Source organism: Megalops cyprinoides, chromosome 8, assembly GCF_013368585.1.
Source record: "Megalops cyprinoides isolate fMegCyp1 chromosome 8, fMegCyp1.pri, whole genome shotgun sequence".
Taxonomy (NCBI): Eukaryota; Metazoa; Chordata; class Actinopteri; order Elopiformes; family Megalopidae; genus Megalops; species Megalops cyprinoides.
Window position 1 is genome coordinate 6320484 of NC_050590.1, and position 18045 is coordinate 6338528.

General features: G+C 43.7%; 1 protein-coding gene across 1 annotated transcript in view; it reads right to left on the minus strand.

Moving 5' to 3' along the window:
* Nucleotides 1-1484: 1484 nt before the first annotated feature.
* LOC118781781 (neuronal acetylcholine receptor subunit alpha-7-like) overlaps nucleotides 1485-18045 on the minus strand; it is a 24119-nt gene continuing 7558 nt past the window's right edge. The window contains exons 3-10 of the mRNA XM_036534849.1: nucleotides 16468-16512; nucleotides 13665-13774; nucleotides 12024-12103; nucleotides 10210-10377; nucleotides 7555-7749; nucleotides 3832-3918; nucleotides 3079-3188; nucleotides 1485-2012 (exon numbers count right to left, since the gene is read on the minus strand). Of these exons, the coding sequence (XP_036390742.1) occupies nucleotides 1485-2012; nucleotides 3079-3188; nucleotides 3832-3918; nucleotides 7555-7749; nucleotides 10210-10377; nucleotides 12024-12103; nucleotides 13665-13774; nucleotides 16468-16512 (1323 nt within the window). The remainder of the gene's footprint in view (nucleotides 2013-3078; nucleotides 3189-3831; nucleotides 3919-7554; nucleotides 7750-10209; nucleotides 10378-12023; nucleotides 12104-13664; nucleotides 13775-16467; nucleotides 16513-18045) is intronic.

Consider the following 18045-nt stretch of genomic DNA (forward strand, 5'->3'; position numbering starts at 1 on the left):
GATCACATATAGCTGAAAGAAAAGATATATCCTCCTTACATTGCAGCTTGATAAGTAAATAAGACCCATAAATAAGACTTCAATTAAATTATGTCTGACATTTAAAAAAATACATTTATTTGTAGGGCTTCACAAAAAATTGTTGTGCATATATTCCACACACAAGAAAATCAAACAGAACAGCATATCAGACTCCATATTGCCGTTAATACAGGGATGTGAATGAATACTACAATGAACACTACTTGTCTAATATCTTGGTAGTATTGTGTGGGATGAGGCCTAGGCTATGTCTGTGTGTTTTGTTGTGTACAGTGAGTGGTGGACACATTTTGTGTGTGGTGGTGTTGTGTTAACCCTGTACTCTGTGTGGGTGTAGTCTAGTGTAGGCTGAACACTGGACTGTGTATGGTGTTGCTGAAATTACGCTCAAATCTATGTGCAGTTTGATGTGCGTTACTTTTGGACTGAACAGAGTAGTGCTCTACAACTGGCATATGAGGTGATGTATACTTCACCAGCTGAAGTGACACCCCGTACATCACTGGGTACAGCAGAAGCCAAGAGGTCAGAGCTCAGAAGGCCTAATTTGAGATAAACCGATTCCATGCATGCGTGGTTTATAGATAACACACATTTAAAACTCAATGCAATTAGGCAATATAATGTACAAAAAAAAAAAAAAAAACACACACACACACAAACCCAAACAGACCACTGTAAGAAGCATGGTCCCCTTTATGGTAAACTCAACCAGAACGGTGTCACCTTTAATGCCCTAGAATGTGACGTGCCGATTGTTTGCATTGTAGAGGTCAGTTCATAACTCGCCGCATTCATAAATGCATACTGCTTACGGAGTCTGGTATTTTCAAAGATATTCTAATAAACAAAGATTTCCGTCTGCTACAATGCAAACAATATGGACACAATCTCAAGGCGGAATTGTTTTGTCTCTTTATTGTTGATTATCGAATTCTATTCAGTTTACATTTACACATTCAGAAAAAAATCTTTCATTAAAATAAAATTGCAATGGCCTTTTTTGAAAAAACCTACTTTGTAACACCTACACATCCTACAGACTAGGATTATATGTGTATATATGTATATATATATATATATATATATATATATATATATATATATGTGTATATATATATATATATATATATATATATATATATATATATATATATATATATATATGTATACACTAGCATGATTATTGACCATACCTGGAAAAGAGAAGGGGAAAAAAAATCAACCAATCACATCACATGAAAACATTTGCACCGCTACAGAATGGGAACCCTGGCACGAGTTACCCAAATAAATGATGTGTCAGTATGCAGCTGGAATACATGAGTGCACAGGGTAACGCTAAGGGACTGGCTGTAGATTGTTGTGAGATGGGGGGGGGGGGGGGGGGAGCTGCAGTGAGGGAGGGGGGAGTGGGCGGAGTGGGGGGGGGGGGGGGCGTCTCAGGTGAAGTCCTTGGAGATGGCCTCCACGAAGTTGGGGGCGGACATGAGGATGCCGATGGTGCAGAGGATGGTGAAGACGGAGAAGGCCATGAGGCAGAGGCGGTCGATGACGGAGGCGGCAAACTTCCACTCGTTGCAGACGGACTCGTCCTCGTCCTGGTCGTGGAAGCGCTTGGCGATATACCGCACCTCCTCCAGGATCTTGGCCAGGTCGGGGTCCCCACCACCCACGGGCGACGCCTGCGCCCCGGGCAGCAACATCTCCTCCTCGCCCGCGGGCATCAGCCGGCTGCAGATGACCCCCGAGTCAGGCGTGGTGGTGTAGTGCATGCCCTCCATGCCCCGGAAGCCGATGTAGAGCATGTTGCCATTGGTGGTCTGCGGCGGCCCCGCGCTGGTGTTCAGCTCCACGCTGGACAGGCTGCTACGCCGCTGCTTGTTGTGGCAGGCCAGTCGAACCCTCTCCTCCCCGGGACGCTTCATCCTCAGGAACCAGGCGCACCAGTTCAGCAGAATGATGCGCGTCTGTACACATCACGAGGGATAGCACGACAGTCAGCGCCTTCATTTTCCAGCTAGCAGACCTTCTTGCGCTGCAACGTACACCTATAACTAGGGCCCTGTGTATTTGGTGACCGGGTTTCATACCCTGTAATTCAGCACTGCAGTAGTTACAGTAGATGCTAGTGCAGCAGTGTAGTATAGTGGTTAAGGAGCAGGACTCGTAACTGAAAAGTTGCGGGTTTGATTCCCCACTGGGGCACTGCTGCTGTACCCTTGGGCAAGTTACTTAATCCACAATGGTCTAAGTAAATATCAAGCTGTATAAATGGATAACATTGTTAAAAAAAACTGTAACTGATGTAAGTTGCTCTGGATAAGAGCATCTGCTAAATGCCAAAAATGTAATAATAATAATGTAATGCAGCATCCCACTGTGTTACCTGGAACATCTCAATTTGTCATAAATGATTACTGCAATGTGCACAATTGCATACAAATTCACAGAGCTCATGGCTATAGACAAAAATTTATCAGTTCTATTCAGAAGTTTTTACGACTGTGTCAATAACACATAAATGTTTACCGGTACCAGACAATGATTTGCCGCATGGTAATATTGGGATTTCTGCTATTATTTATGTGTTTTATTACTATGAGAAAATAAGTAGTCATAAATGCTCATTGACACTCTATCAAAATATTTCAGAACAGTGTTTCCTCTTATGGAGTAACTATAAAATAATGACAAAAAACAGTCCTTTAAAGGTATATTAATGTTTTAAATCTTAAAAATGAATCAAAACAGCAAGTGACAAACTGAAGAAATCAACACTGGGTGTCCCCTTGTCACAATATTAATACTTTCCCTGAAAACACAAGGCCCTATCCATAATTAGTGCTAGCCAGCAAATGCTCTACAGCTCAACACCTCAGGAGCCGCACTGTCCCACAACACACACCAATTCCACTCACAGGGCAATCTATTTCCTGCGGATGCGACCACTGATGCACTAACTGTAACCTTCAAAGGGTCTAATGGGATTTCAGTGTAGCGCCAGGTTCACGGTCTGAGGAAAAATGAGCTCACCCATTTCGGCATCTTGCCTCCGTCGGGATCGTGGTGGTGGTACTGCAAGACCAAGACCGTGGCAATCACGGATAGGCCCACGATGACCATGGTGGTGGCAAAGTACTGGGCTGGAAAAAAAAAAAAACATGAATGCAAATGTACAGTACCAGTCAAAAGTCAGTTTGGACATGCCTGATTAAGACAATGAGAAAAATGCATTCAAAGTCATTTTTTATCTAAAGGCTTGTGCTTGAAATTTGTTGATACCTGGGTATGAATTTTTTCCAAAAAAAATTAATTAAAAAAAAATATTTTTGGCTATTTTGAAGAATCTAAAATATAATCTTTTTTGGCCACTGGATAGCTCCATTTGTGTCGTTTCATAGTTTTGATGTCTTTACTATGACTGTAAGTGTGTCCAAACTCAGAGAGGGAGAGCTGAGAGGCGAGAAGGCGGCCACACGCTCTGTTGACTCCCGCTTAAAGCAATAGTGATGATTTCATTCTGCTGGTCTTTCTCCGTTATGCCTCCTGAATGAGGAATTGAGCCCTCATGTTTTGAGCAATCTTATTAAAAATGACGCTCGGCAGAGGATAAACAAATGCCTTTGCAAGCACCACAAAGCTAGATGGTTACAAAGCGCCGGCAGCCCTCCCTGACAACTTCCTGTCACTTTCTGGCTTCATCAGCTCTCCCTTATCGCTTAGAAAGTTGGTTATTTTTCGCAGAGGATGCTGACGCCGTCTCTTTTGAAGGATGAATGGGCTCACCGATTAGTGGCACGGAGTCGGATGTGGCTGGCATAATCTCCGCCACCAGGAGCATGAAGACAGTTAGGGAGAGCAGCACAGTGATCCCTGGGACGAGAAGGACCAATCATTGACATCGGCATCCATCACAAGAATAAAGAACACCTGATCCAGCACATTGTTGTATACTTACCAATCCTTCTTAGTATTGTGTTCCCCCCCCCACTAAAACCCTCATCTCTTGCGTCCTCAAAGAGAGAGTGCATCACAGTAGATTTCTTTTAATATTCATTTCTTAATTTGAAAATTCAGCGACTTGGGCCCTGTACAGCACATATTGATGTTTTCTGATAGAGTCATTTATTATTGCCCGGATTGGCTGCCTCTTCACATTTTCCTTGCGTTGTGCATTAAGTTACGTTAGCGCGTGTGTGTGTGTGACTAGACTGCGCAATGCATCTGATTAGATTTTCAAAGCAGATTGATGCCTTGAGGGCAAAGCACCGACACTGCAAATGTTACTGCTCCAGGTGTGCGCATTTTATTTGTGCTGTTGCCCCTCTAAGCGTTTCCTTGAAAACGGTTTGATATTCAAACACTTAAACCCACAGCAGTACAGAGAGGTAAAGTACAAAGACGTGAGAAGCTGCGTTTGGCTGCAGTCGCACGCCGGCAGCTCTGTGTTCGGTGACTCATCGGCGAGCCAGAGGGCTCAAGGTTTTTTTTTGAGAACAAACTTCCTCACCCCACGGTGGACGATAATTCACTGTAATCCTTCAGGAAGTTTCCTAATGAGCTCCTCAGATCAATAACCTGCTGGAATCCCCGGGATCAAGATGGATTGAGCGTGCTCCTCTCATTTAGAATCAGATTAGATTGCGATCGAGGCAAGAAAGACAAAGTTAATATTTTTTACGCTGTTTTGCTCGCATTGACTCGTCATGTCGAGATCTGACACTCTGGACGTCAAAGGTTCAGATATCCTGTAGCCTGCCGTTTGTTTCCTGATCGAAGTGCAGCCTCTCTAAGTGTATAAACTGTGAGGGGCAGTTTGAAATAAGATTGCAAGTCACTGGGGTCTCGCTCAATTAACTTCCAGCAGTGACTGATTCCAGAACATCAATTAGCTGTTGCCGAGGACCCACTCCCTGGAGATTAATCCTGTCAGTGACATACACTGATACCCTTTAAAAAGCACCTAGGGCAGCCTAAAGAGAAAAAAAAAAATTAACCCAGGGAAAGTGGTTTAATGGACTTACTATACGTTCAGAAAGCTGCCTCTTTAAGTCCAAAGAATGAATGTGTGCCCTGGAGTTCAATTCCAAATACACATTTAAGGGACTCAATGGATCAGCCCCGATATGTAGAGGACATGTTCAAGGCCTACAAGCCAGTAAGAACACTGCACTCTGCTACCTCGGGTCGCCTCCGTGTCCCGAAATACAAGGACAGCCTCTTCTCAGTACTTACTCCACACTGGTGGAATGAGCTTCCTGCTGAGATTCATAGAACAGACTCCCTGGGTGCCTTCAAGAGAAAGCTGAAAACTCATCTCTTCAAGCTGTACCTCTAGTCTACCTTCCTCTCTATCTATTCTATCCATCCTATCTAGTTTTATCTCCAATCTACCTTCATCTCTATCTATCATATCTATCCCTATTTTCTATTAAAAAAGCACTCTACACCAGTTTAGCACTTAACTCAGTGTCTTACTGACCTCTTGCAGTGCTTTTTGATAACTACTCTTAGCATTGTGATGCACTTATTTGGAGGTCGCTCTGGGCAAGAGCGTCTGCTAAATGACGTAATGTAACACAGACACCAACCAACAATCTAAATAACTTTCAAGATCAATAAGGCCAATGTGTTAGATGACATTTTAGTGAACTGCCAAGAATTAATTACATTAAACCCTATGTGCCCTTTCAGAAAGAAATGAGGAGGAGTCTGATTTAGTTCAGCTGTGATTTTCATGGTCTTAACCCAGGGATTTAATTCACTGGTTTTTAGCCCTTTCCAGGTCACCTGAAGTATCCTGCTCTGAACTCATCCTGGCAACATCGCCTAGATGGAAAACCATGTCAAATCAATTCCACCATGAGCACAGACCCCCTCTGGGGGTTCCCTGCCTTTCCACTACCAGCTGAACCCCTCCTCGTATCTGGGTACCCGGACATCCGACCCGCCTCTGGTTTAATTAAAGCCACTGTTTTGGAGATTCCGGAATCCCGCGTCACAGAGGAGCGTTCCGTATAAATCTGCTGCTCTCTTCCCTCGGAAAGCGGGCAGCTCGCGTCAGGCTCCAGCTGCAATTTACGCCTCTCTGAGTCAGCAAAACCGGACAGGCGTGCTGCGCGGGGCAGAACGGGTTGCAGCCCACGTCGGACAGTAAGTCAGTCACCTGGCTGGAGCGGGAGCAGACCAAAAAACCAAATAATTATGTTAAATGCAAATTAATTAACTTGACCACAAATTACAGGTGTTTTTCATTACTAATGGTCTGGGGAGGGAGCTTTTCTTTGATGGATGGGCGTAGAGCAAGGGATGGCCTCAGCTGTACCAGAACCGCAAATAAAGGGCCGTGAAGCTGTCCGAGAGGTAACTGCAGCGGGGTGCTTTCCCACAGTGCTAGATTCTTCCATGACTGACATTAATGGTGGCCTTTGTGGCGTGTCTGTAGGTTGCACAGAGGTTTTTGACTGATGTCCAGTAGTCACTGATTCCAGATAATCAATTAGCTGTCTCCAGGGACTGACTTCCTGGGGATCGAAAATGTCAGTGACATTCACTGATATACTTGAAAATTCCCACCCACTGTAGTTCACTGAGAAAAGTTAAAAATAAATCAAAAAATAAAAGCTACCATTGACTGAAAAAACATTATCTATTGAGTGGAATATGGTTCTGTGCACTGTGCACTCTTTGCCAGTAGACTGGTGACAACACGAGCTATTGAACTTGGCTTGAATACTGGATTCAGAGCAAAGCAACAAGATTTCAACCTTGCAGGTACACCATGCATTTAAAAAATCTTTGTCAGCGCTCCCACTCTTTCCAAAATACAGATGCTGCAAGCTGAGTGACAGGGGAGGACTCTATGCTACTGAATGCTCTGCAAGGCGACTGAAACAGGAGTTCTCTGTACCAAGCACTGTGAACTGACTGAAATGGAAGTACACTATACTATATTGAGCATTGTGAACCAACTGAAATGCGAGTACTGCACGCTACTGTAAGCACTGAAATCTGATTCAGAGGGGGGTACTCCACATTACATTACATTATTGTCATTGGGCAGACGCACAAACCCAGAGTGACTTACATAGGCTACAGTTTTTATACGTTATCCATTTATACAGCTGGATATTTACTGACGAAATTTGGGGTTATGCACTTTGCCCAAGGGTACAGCAGCAGTGCTCCAGCAGGGGAATTAAACCAGCAACCTTTTGGTTACGAGCCCTGCTCCTTACCACTATGCTACCCTGTTTGCCACTCCATACCACAGAGTTCTTCCCTTATCACATCACGCAGTGGGGCGCAGACAGGCTCAGCGCCAGGAGAAAATACAGAGGGGTGCAATTGCAACCCACGGGGGGTGCACGAAAAGTCACAAATACTATGTAGACATATAAGGAGACAAATGGGGGTGCACTGAGGTCCGTCTGGCGGTGCAATGCACCCCTAAGCACCTCCATAGCGCTGGACTTGGGCGCAGAACGGGCGGCTGTTCGGGGCTCTCACCCAGCGAGATCTTCTCCCCGGAGTCGGCGGGCAGCAGGAAGACGAGCAGCGCCAGCGTGGAGATCAGCACGCAGGGGATCAGCAGGTTCAGGCCGTAGTACAGCGTGCGTCTGCGCATCACCACGGTGAATGTCACGTCCGGGTACGGCTCCTTGCAGCAGTCGTAGAACCTCTCGTTCCTGCGTCCCGGCACCTCTGCGGCCGGCATCGTTACATCATTCATTCATTCATCCATTCATTCACTCATTCATTCATTCATTCATCCATTCACTCATTCATTCATTCATTCATTCACACAGCTTATATTTCGCTCATGTCACAGTGGGCAGTTTGGATTAAGCACCCTGTTCAAGCACACTGTACAATGGCAGCCCTCACCTAACGTTCTGATGAAGCTGAAAACGTAGCTACCGTCTAATGAAAGAACAAGAGTGTGCTTGAAGCAGCGTGAGAGAGTTGTTTGTCTGTACCTTTTTCTTGCATGCAATTGCGGTATTTTTTTTTTTTTAGATGTGCAAATGCTGTATCGCTCTATATCGTGGGAAACAAACCCCCAACATCTAAGTAAACAGGCTTAGCTTTGTAATCATTATTCCATACTGCTACCCAGCACACAGACACAGCATCGTGCACACTTACTGCTACTGATCAAAACTCTGATTAAAATCAACTCTTCTCAGCCACTGCTGTCTATAAGTAAAACGCACATGGGCGCTGTACAGTGCTATAGCCACTTCTGATAAAGCTGCTGTATATATACAGCTGTTTATTTACCAAAAGAAATAGAGGGACCAGGAATAAAACCAGGGATTTAAGCTTGGAACTTTCAGATAAGAAGTTAAATTCCCTACTCACGACACCGCTGCCCTACTAAGCACATGTAAAGGTTAGCAGCGTATGAAAGAGTGGAGAGGTTTATTCCTTCATTTTCCATTATTCTGGGCTTCTGTGCTCCAGTGAAAAGCTCCTTCCTTTTGGGGTGCAGGGTCTTTTCATTTTCATTTGGATTACCTGTGCAAATTGAAGTGCTTAATCTCCTTACAGCGGAGCACAACCCTGTATCAGCCATTACCCTGACTGCATTCCTCCATTGCAGCTCAGCCAGGGCAAACCCCTGCACTGGGCTCCCCCCAAAAAACCTTCATGGACCAGAGGGCAACCATTCACCAGCAACAAGGCTCTTATTGTTGATTAATTACTTATTACCACCCTCCCAATGAAAAGTTAAGCAAGCCGGAAAAGAACATTCAAAGGACACCTTGCTTGCACGGCTGCAGCTAAACAGCATTGCGCCTGTTCCTGAATGGCTCAATAGACAAGGCGCACATCTTGAGTGCAGGATGAGCCCAATGGCCTGGGTTCGAAACCTGGCCGGGACATCTGCTGATAATGACCAAGAGTGCACAGTAGCAGAACAACCTGGCTTAAGTCTGCTAGGAATAAGGGTTTGTAGGGTGGCCAGGGTTTCCTTGACTCACCACTCTCAGACAATCTGTGGTTCATCAAGTGCCTACAAGCTGATTGGGTAAGGGGAGTAGCACTTATCCACCAATGAGAGGACTGCATGTGTCTCACTCCAGCACTTCGTACAAATAAAAAACAAGCTGTAATGAGCCTAATGCGCAACTACAGATTCCAAAATATGGCTGAATAGTGAAAATAGACATTAAAAAGACAACTTGCAAAGCATCCACTTTAAGAGCCTACTTTAAATAGTTACTTTAATATAATTAATTGTGAGTGCAGTCTCATTTCTTCAGCCTGGAGGGTTGACATTCCTTCACAGCATATTTTTATTTGCTTGTTTGTTTACCGAAAAACACATTTTGCCTGGCGAAGTGGGAAGTTTACGGTAATAAAATGTCAACCGGCCCTCGTGCGGGGGCTGTGTGATCACTGAGGCTGGAGAATTAGCTGAAGTGCCGGAGTAACAGGCCCTCCAGTAGGACTTTAGCAGTTGATTAGAATAATAGAAGAACAAGCTGTGGGGGGGGGACAGCAGGCAGAGTGAGCCTGTGGTGAGGGTGACGTCTTTGGCGGTCTGTCTGTCCCCGCCAGTTCTGCCTGCACCATTGCAGCAGCTGTGAGCTGCGGCCTGCGGCCAGACCGTACGCAGCTATAGCTACAGCCCGGAGGGGGAGTTTCAGTGCCTCAGAAACGCAAACAGGACCGCTATCCATTAGTCATGTAACAACCCCTCCAGTTTGATTAAATGTTGGTCTTCCCCACACAAGCCCGACCACATGTGCGGACAGCTTTATGGTTATTTCATACCTTAACAGCTCCCTTATAGCTCCTAAACATTCATCTCACCCGCAGGCTGTCCGTGTGTCAGAGACCCCACGATGCATGAAGTTTACGACCGATGCCTCGCCGATGATACGCCTATTCAATTATTAGCATGACCAGAGGTTCTGAAATCATTTCCATAATTTTTTTTTTTCTGCCGTCAAGTACTGTGGATGTCATTCCATATGTATTGTTTAGCATACTATTTCCAGTTTACTGTATTGAATTCTGGAACTGTTTTATCCTGTAATATTGCCTCAGACAAAGTGCAAATTGTATGAGGCAATATTTGAGCATGTGCAGAGCATAAACTGTATCTCATACTGGCCAGAGCTGGACTTGGTCAGACTTCTGAGCTTCTCCTACCTACGAGGTCCCACTCCCCGTTGGCGATGTATCCGGTGACATCTGCCTCCACCATCTGCAGGTCCAGTGACCAGCCGCCATATGTCCAGGAGCCGAACTTCAGGTCACACCTCTGGACGTCAAACGGAAACCAGCGGACATCGATGTAGCAGGTGCTCTTGAAGATTCCTGAAGAGGAGTGAAGCGCATGTCAAAGGACACTAGTGAAAAACGAACGTGTGTTAAACTCAAGGAATGTGTGTTAGAATCAAAGGAATATCCTTTTAAACATAAAGATGTCGAACTCTATGGCTAATATTGGAAAAAAACATAAACAATTGCCACTTGCATATATTCAATTTGGTGCGTCTGTAGTATGCAATTCAATTTCACCCATAAAACACAGGTAAATATATATGCTTAAAATTGCATATAAGCAGATAGCAGTAATTAGCACATCTTGTAATTAATAGTTTTCAATCTGAAAAAGGTGTGCATTCTTAATTTCAGAATTTACCTTTTACCTCACATAGATGTCTATTGGTTTCCATGTGTGACAAGAAATAACAGACTGCATGGGAAGGACAGAGAAATCCGCAAAGGCGTATATGATATGGGGGAGCGGGGGGGTAGGGGGGTTTTGGTGGTGGGGGGGATTATGGGGGGGGGGGACTCTGGAGCTGGGTGCTGAAAAGGCCAATTAAAATGGGAAGGATTACGGATGTGCTGTGCTGATAACGGACGGACATTAGAAGGAACCAAAAAAAAAAAAAATCCTGAGCTAAAAGTATAGGGGGGAGAAATTGGCTGAGAGCAGTCCGGAGATGATTGACTTGGGGAGAGGGAAAAAAAAGGCCAATGAAAATGACGGTGCCGGGAAAATGGATGAGGAGAGAGGCCTTCATTAACTCAAAGTGGAAACCAGGGGAAGACGAATGTCGGAAAATCCAATTTTGTCCCAATCACAGAGCGACGGGAATGCGTCTTGGCCTGTCATCTCCCTCATACTCTGCCCAGCTCCCCGACCCCCCCACCCCCCACCCTTGCGCTCGGTGGATGACTTTGCTGTGCGGGGTGGGACCCAACCACTGGACCTTTCTGCTGCACCCCTCAGACTGGACAAGCCCTGATTTTCCGTTTTTTTGCATACGCTTAACTCTCTTCAGATGCAGTGATGCCACTGTTTATGCCTGTATTGATTTCCGTGTGGTAAATCCCTCTTTTTTTCTGCACACTAAGGGAAATGCAGAGACGAGTGACACAGGCACCGAGTATCCCAAGCAATCACCTTGTCTGACAGGTAGGCCCACTATCCTCCCGTACTAAATGGGAGTGGCACTGGGGATGGGGGGGGGGGGGGGGGGGGGTGATGTCAGGGATCTTTAGGACTACGTGAGTGGCGTTCCTAGGTCAGAGAGGTCTGTGTCGGTGCAAATAATCAATCTGCGATCCAAAACGCCTGTATTAATAAGACCATTTCAGCCCCGCCTGCTAGCGTCTGACAAACACAGGGCACTTGGACATCACACCAGCTTTCATTCCTACGTTCTCACACAGTAAATGTGATGATTGCAAAACAAACCAACATATGCCTTAATAACATTTGTTAAAGGTCATAAAGATGATTCGGAGAGTACAGAGCAATGATTCACACACGCTCTCAATGAACTGTACCCGATATCACGCCCAAGAGATATGTGAGACATGAAAGCATTGTGTCCAACGCATATATCTATGGTACGGAGAGGTAACCACGCACTCAGTGCCTTTAAATAAAGTGAATAACACATGAAGAATCTGCAGTTTTGTTTTTTTTTATTATTTAATCGTGTTACCTGGGGGCAGGTACTGGCAGTATCCCGAGGAGTTGACCAGGACGTTGGTGTGGAAGGTGGCGTCGAATCTCTCGTCGGCGCTATGAAAAGCAGATCAGGGCTCGATGCAGAACAGCGTTTTTATGTGCACATAAAATGTAACCTTGCAGTTTTAGTGGAAAACACGACGATAAAGCACTCTCGCAGCGACATGCCATTACGGCAGCGCGAAGGCCACGTAAATCATTGTTTATTCATGGTCCCCGCCAAAACAAACGACAAGCGTCCACGTCGATAAAGCCCACAGCGTGTATGAGTTGTGGCCCGTGAATGCGCAAATGATCTCCACCCCAAAAAATGCTCTGCCTGTGGCGTTAAGCCTGCGGGGTAAACTAAAAAACACAATCAAAACTACCAAAGATGCAATATAATGTATGTACGCAGCCACATGCAAAAAGTGTCTTGCGCACACCGTAAGGTCTACGAGTACCAATGCTATTCATCATTCACCATTAATCTATTTTTTCACTTACTCCATTGCATAGGAATGCCTGATTGCATCAACACTATCATGGCGCATAACAAGCACATGATTTTTTTTGCCCTCAAATATTATTCATCACAGATCGTGTGGAATAATCACCCTGTAATTACTATTTAATTATTTAATGCAAACAATAAGTAAAGCAGGAGATTATGCATACATTTTCCAGATCTCATGCTTCAGAGTAAATCAACTAAATCAACAATCTATTACTGTGTTTCAATGATCACTGCATTAGTTATTCTTGTAAAAAAATATGGCTGGATGGATAAATTAAAAAAAAAACATGGAGAATCTTCAATATCATTCCATCTAAATGCTTATAAATTCCACATATGCATCTGTAACGAAAACAGCTGTGGAGAGATTAAACAAATATTGTAGAATTTAAAAGACACCTCAAAAGACATTCTTAAAGTAGCTTCTTAGTACAAATTGATAAGGCTGGATAAGTTCATTCATTACAATTTTATTTCTGTAGCAGGTTATTTTCATTAGCAGGTAAGAACATTCATAAGCTCTCACGAAATAATTCATTTTGTCTAGTACAGCGCTCAGAACAGAGCTATGGATGCACCTGAGTGAAGTGTGAACAAATTCTCCCTAAGATAGAACATTAATTAAAAAAACTGCCCACTGCTGTGCACAGCCAATTCCTGTAAATGAATTCCCAAGAGTTTAGACTGAGATGGAGCTAGGTGAGTTCTAATTGAAAGAACTCACTCCCACGCCAGAGTCACCAGAATACAAAGCAATCCAGTTAAAAACACAGGCTTTATTCCGGGAGACAGTGACAAACGAGGTTGGAAAACACTAGTTTCTTCATTATGCATCAGAGTTAAAGTCTCCATATTCTAATTTATTACTATCTTTTTTTTTATTTTTTAAAAATTTTTCATCCCCCACTATTCAACAACTTACAAGTGCACACGGAGTCAAGTCTTTAAGGTAGCTCTCTGAGGTTTTTTTATGTCTTTTTTTCCTTCAAGTTACTTTTTACTCTGCTGTAAGAGAGGTGTAATTTTTATTTTTAGGTGCAGCGGATGCATGCTACATAGAAAGCACAGAACACCCACAATACAAGCTCCTCAGTGGGATGGAAAGCTGGGAAACCTCACCTGTTATACAGCAAAATGTCTGGCTTCCAGATCTGGCTATCAGGGAATCTCACATTGGTCACACCAGGGTAGTCTGAGACATTCCATTGTAGGTAATAATCATTCCAGTACTGGAAAAGAAAAGAATATGTATATCGCTCAACTATGTAGCACAGCATTTTTATGACAGTAGCCAAACAAGTGCAAGTTAACACACAGATAAATATTTGTACACATTTGTTTCCCTATGATGGGATCTGGGGAGATTTTGTGACTGTGTGAAATGGCTGTAATATAGTATATGCGCTGTACAAATACCCCCTTCCCACACACCACTGTGAAACGCTACAACTGACGCTGAGGACATGCACCATCGCATAGCAACAATTTCTGAGAAATAGATTGAAAGCACTAAAAATGGCCTGTTTCTCTAAGTAATTTTGTCTGCACTACATCGGTGCTGACGGAAGCCTTGGTACTTAAGGATAGATGCAGCATTGAAAAAAAAAGGTCAGTTCACCTGGAGCAGAATGAAGGAATGAGATTAGGGCCACTGTTTCAGGGCCACATGCCTAACTATACCTGATTTAATAGACTCAGTCTGAACAAGACAAGTGCATTAAAACCCACTGCCTGTATTGAGGTTAATTTGCCTCTTCAGCAAAGAGTTTTTCAATTTAATCCAAGAATAGTTTATATATCATCTCTAATTATGTCATGGCTGTCTGACATCATAGCTTTGTATTGGACAAATATGTTTAACAGGCTGTCTGTGAACAAAATGACTGCTCTCCTAACTGCATTATACCAGACAAGACTCATTTATATTCGTTTATTTCATAGTGTGGCAGAATCCACTGCCCGTATGACCATTACATTATCTATTAACTAATTGCATATCCTGAGCAACTTGTCATTTCTCACAATGCAGTCAGATATTTCCTAAAGCAATCCAGGTTAGGTACTACGTGAAAAGGTACACCTGCAGTTTCCTGGGATTTTAACCTGCAACACTGCAATGACCATGAACTCTTCGCATGGTGAAGTAGAGGCTGTGTTCTGTGGTTGCTATGGTCATGGGTTCGACCACTGCTAGGAGCCAGCTGATACAGGCGTGGGGGAGGGTGAGGCATGGAACTATGGTGATGACATCTAGAGCAAGACATAAGTGAATCCTACAGAGCCTCTCAGTATCAGTAAATCACAGAGAACATATACTTTGGATCCATGGCAATATATTTTAAGAAATAAAATAATATAGAAAGAAAGCTCTACTCCTGTATTATAGGTCATTTCATGTTCTTTTACACCCACCAGCATAATCTCTTTTTTTTGCCCACATAAATCTTTAAATTGTCTGAATAAGGCATGGTGACATTTGAAAAATACTTGGCTCTCGAGGCGCGAAATGATCCCCCCACCCCTCCCCAAAAAGGCAACTCCACCAGCAAAATGGTTCAGTGGATCAATTAAGAAAAGAGCAGGAAAGCAAGGAGCTTTTGAGAGCGTGCACAATCTAATTAAGCAAAAAGAGCACATTAAGCTACAAGCGCGCTTCTAAAAAGGCCAAAAAGAAAGATATTTCTGCAAGGACAACATAACTTCTGTGGGTAAAATAACAGAGATAATATTGGATTAGTTGTACTCTTTTTTACCATTCGGGAGCAAGGAATTGCTGAAGCTTCATACAGAAATCAACTTCAGTAAGCTTTATTCAATGGGCAGGATTTTCATATACCTGAATTTTTTGGCCATCAATAATATCATTGAAGGGATCATTGAAGGGAGCTGTAGCTCAAAAGTATAGACTGCAACAATAAACTAGACAATTCTACATGCATCACAAACCATGGGGTGAAAGTACACGATATGCTGGAACATAAGAGACTTTCAAAGAGATGAAACCAATGAATTCAAAAGTGAATTAGTGGGGACAACACCTCATTTCAGCTCAAAGTGGCACAAGAGCTCAAAGAAAATGCAGCATTCATGTAAGAGGAAACAAGTCCTCATACCTCATGCACTGTGCTATATATACATATATATATATATATATATATATATATATATATATATATATATATATATATATATATATGTTTTTTGTTTATGCAGCAAGCTGCTGATGCCATTGTATCAGAACCCAGCCCCTTCAGAGCCAAATAAAAAAGGACAAGATCATTTGGCTGTGCATGTAAATTTTTTATGGATGTTTAATGCACCTATGTCTCTAAGCCCCTCAAGGGACTGTCACTTGGCCTCTGAGCCCATTTTCTCCTGTCTGTAATGACCTTAAGTTTCCACAGTTTAATTTTCTTAATGTAGCGGCCTCTCAATGCCGGGAGAGGGAAAGGGGGGGGGGTCGTCAGAACCAAAGGGGAGGGAACTGACAAGGACCGTGGTTGTCCTGGGACTGCAAGAGACTATTTTTTTCTGATAAAGGTCAATCTTGTCTGTCAGGATCATGGTGCGGAGCCGTTGTAGAAGGCATTTGCTGGCTGCATATATGATGCACATGGCGTACAAAAGGATGGCTTCAAAAGCAGTCGAGCGAAATCGAAAATGAACGGCGGTTGCAGTTGGACTTAGAGGACACTGTACTGTGGATGCAAGCCGTGAAGCATGCACACAATGTTACGTGTTACACATTAATGTTACATGTTACGACGTGTGGTGAGGACGGAGAAGGTTACGTGCTGAGGAGGTGTGGGCCAATGAGGACCAGGCTTGATTGTAGCGTGTGGTGTGTCCCTACAGCGTTTTAATATTACACCATATCCAGCACAAAACCCAAGATAGGTGTTGATGAGAAAAACTGGCTTACCAGCTGTAACCATATGTTGGTTGTCAAAACTTGGTTCTTCTCGTCCTGTAACACATTGACACACATTAATCTTCCATAATTTTAATTTCCATTCTATTCAGAAGCACAATGTGAACACTGTGAGCCTTAACAAATCACCCATAAATTTAAGGTACGGACATCATGCACTGCAACAGAGAGTCAAGAGAAAGGGGTCAACTCAAATATCACTCATCTGAACACTGCTATTTATAAATGCCTAATAAGAATACTTTTTATTTATTTACCTAATCAGCAGACAGTGTTATCCTGAGGGACAAACAAGGCTATCAAGGCAAGGACATCAAGAGCATAAATATGTAATAGTCAGTAACACAGTGATCAGCATCTAAATGCAAACATATAAACATACACCAGTGCTAGTCAAAAGTATAATAAAGAATAATATACCTATGTCATTATGACTTACATATGGAGCTTAATCAAGATTCATACAAGCAACATTACTCTATTACTTCTATTATAGTGCTCACATGGTGCCAGCAATGACCCACATGGGCAACGTCACCTTGCATCATAGTGCATAACAATAACCTGTGAACCACAAAAGCGTGTTTCCCATGTTCCCAGCTTTTTGAAATGGGATTTTTTATTTCCAATGACAGAAACTGGGCTGGATTAAAAGAGTGCAGTTGAGGGGCAGACAAAGAATATGCCAGACAGAGCACACCGCAGGAAGGCAGTCAGTTTCAGAGGAGTTAGCAGAGATGTAGCACACCATTAAGGAAAAAAAAACACTCTCATCGCTCTTGCTGGCAATCAGAGCGCCCTGCATGATTGGTTTGCCACCTGTGCCATTAGTGCAGGTCTTTGCATACACACACACACACACACACACACACACACACACACACACACACACACACACACACACACACACACACACACACACACGCACACATACACATACACACACACACACACACACACACATACACACACGCACACACACACACGCACACATACACACACACACACACACACACACACACACACACACACACACATACACACACACACACGCACACGCACACGCACACGCACACGCACACATACACATACACACACACACACACGCACGCACGCACGCACGCACACGCACACACACACACACACACACACACACACACACACACACACACACACGCACACATACACATACACACACACACACACACACACACACACACACACGAACACACACACACACACACACACACGCACACGCACACGCACACGCACACACACGCACACGCACACATACACATACACACACACACACACACACACACACACACACACACACACACACACACACACACACACACACACACGCACACGCACACATACGCATACACACACACACACACACACACACACACACACACACACACACACACATACACACAGGTTTTTTAAATTCAAAGCAAATTCAGTCAGGAGGGAGTAATGGTATGCAGGTGCTGGAATTAACAGAGAGCTAGCGTTGCTCATGCCTGTGTGCACAGCTCATTAGCAGACACACAATAGATGAGACAG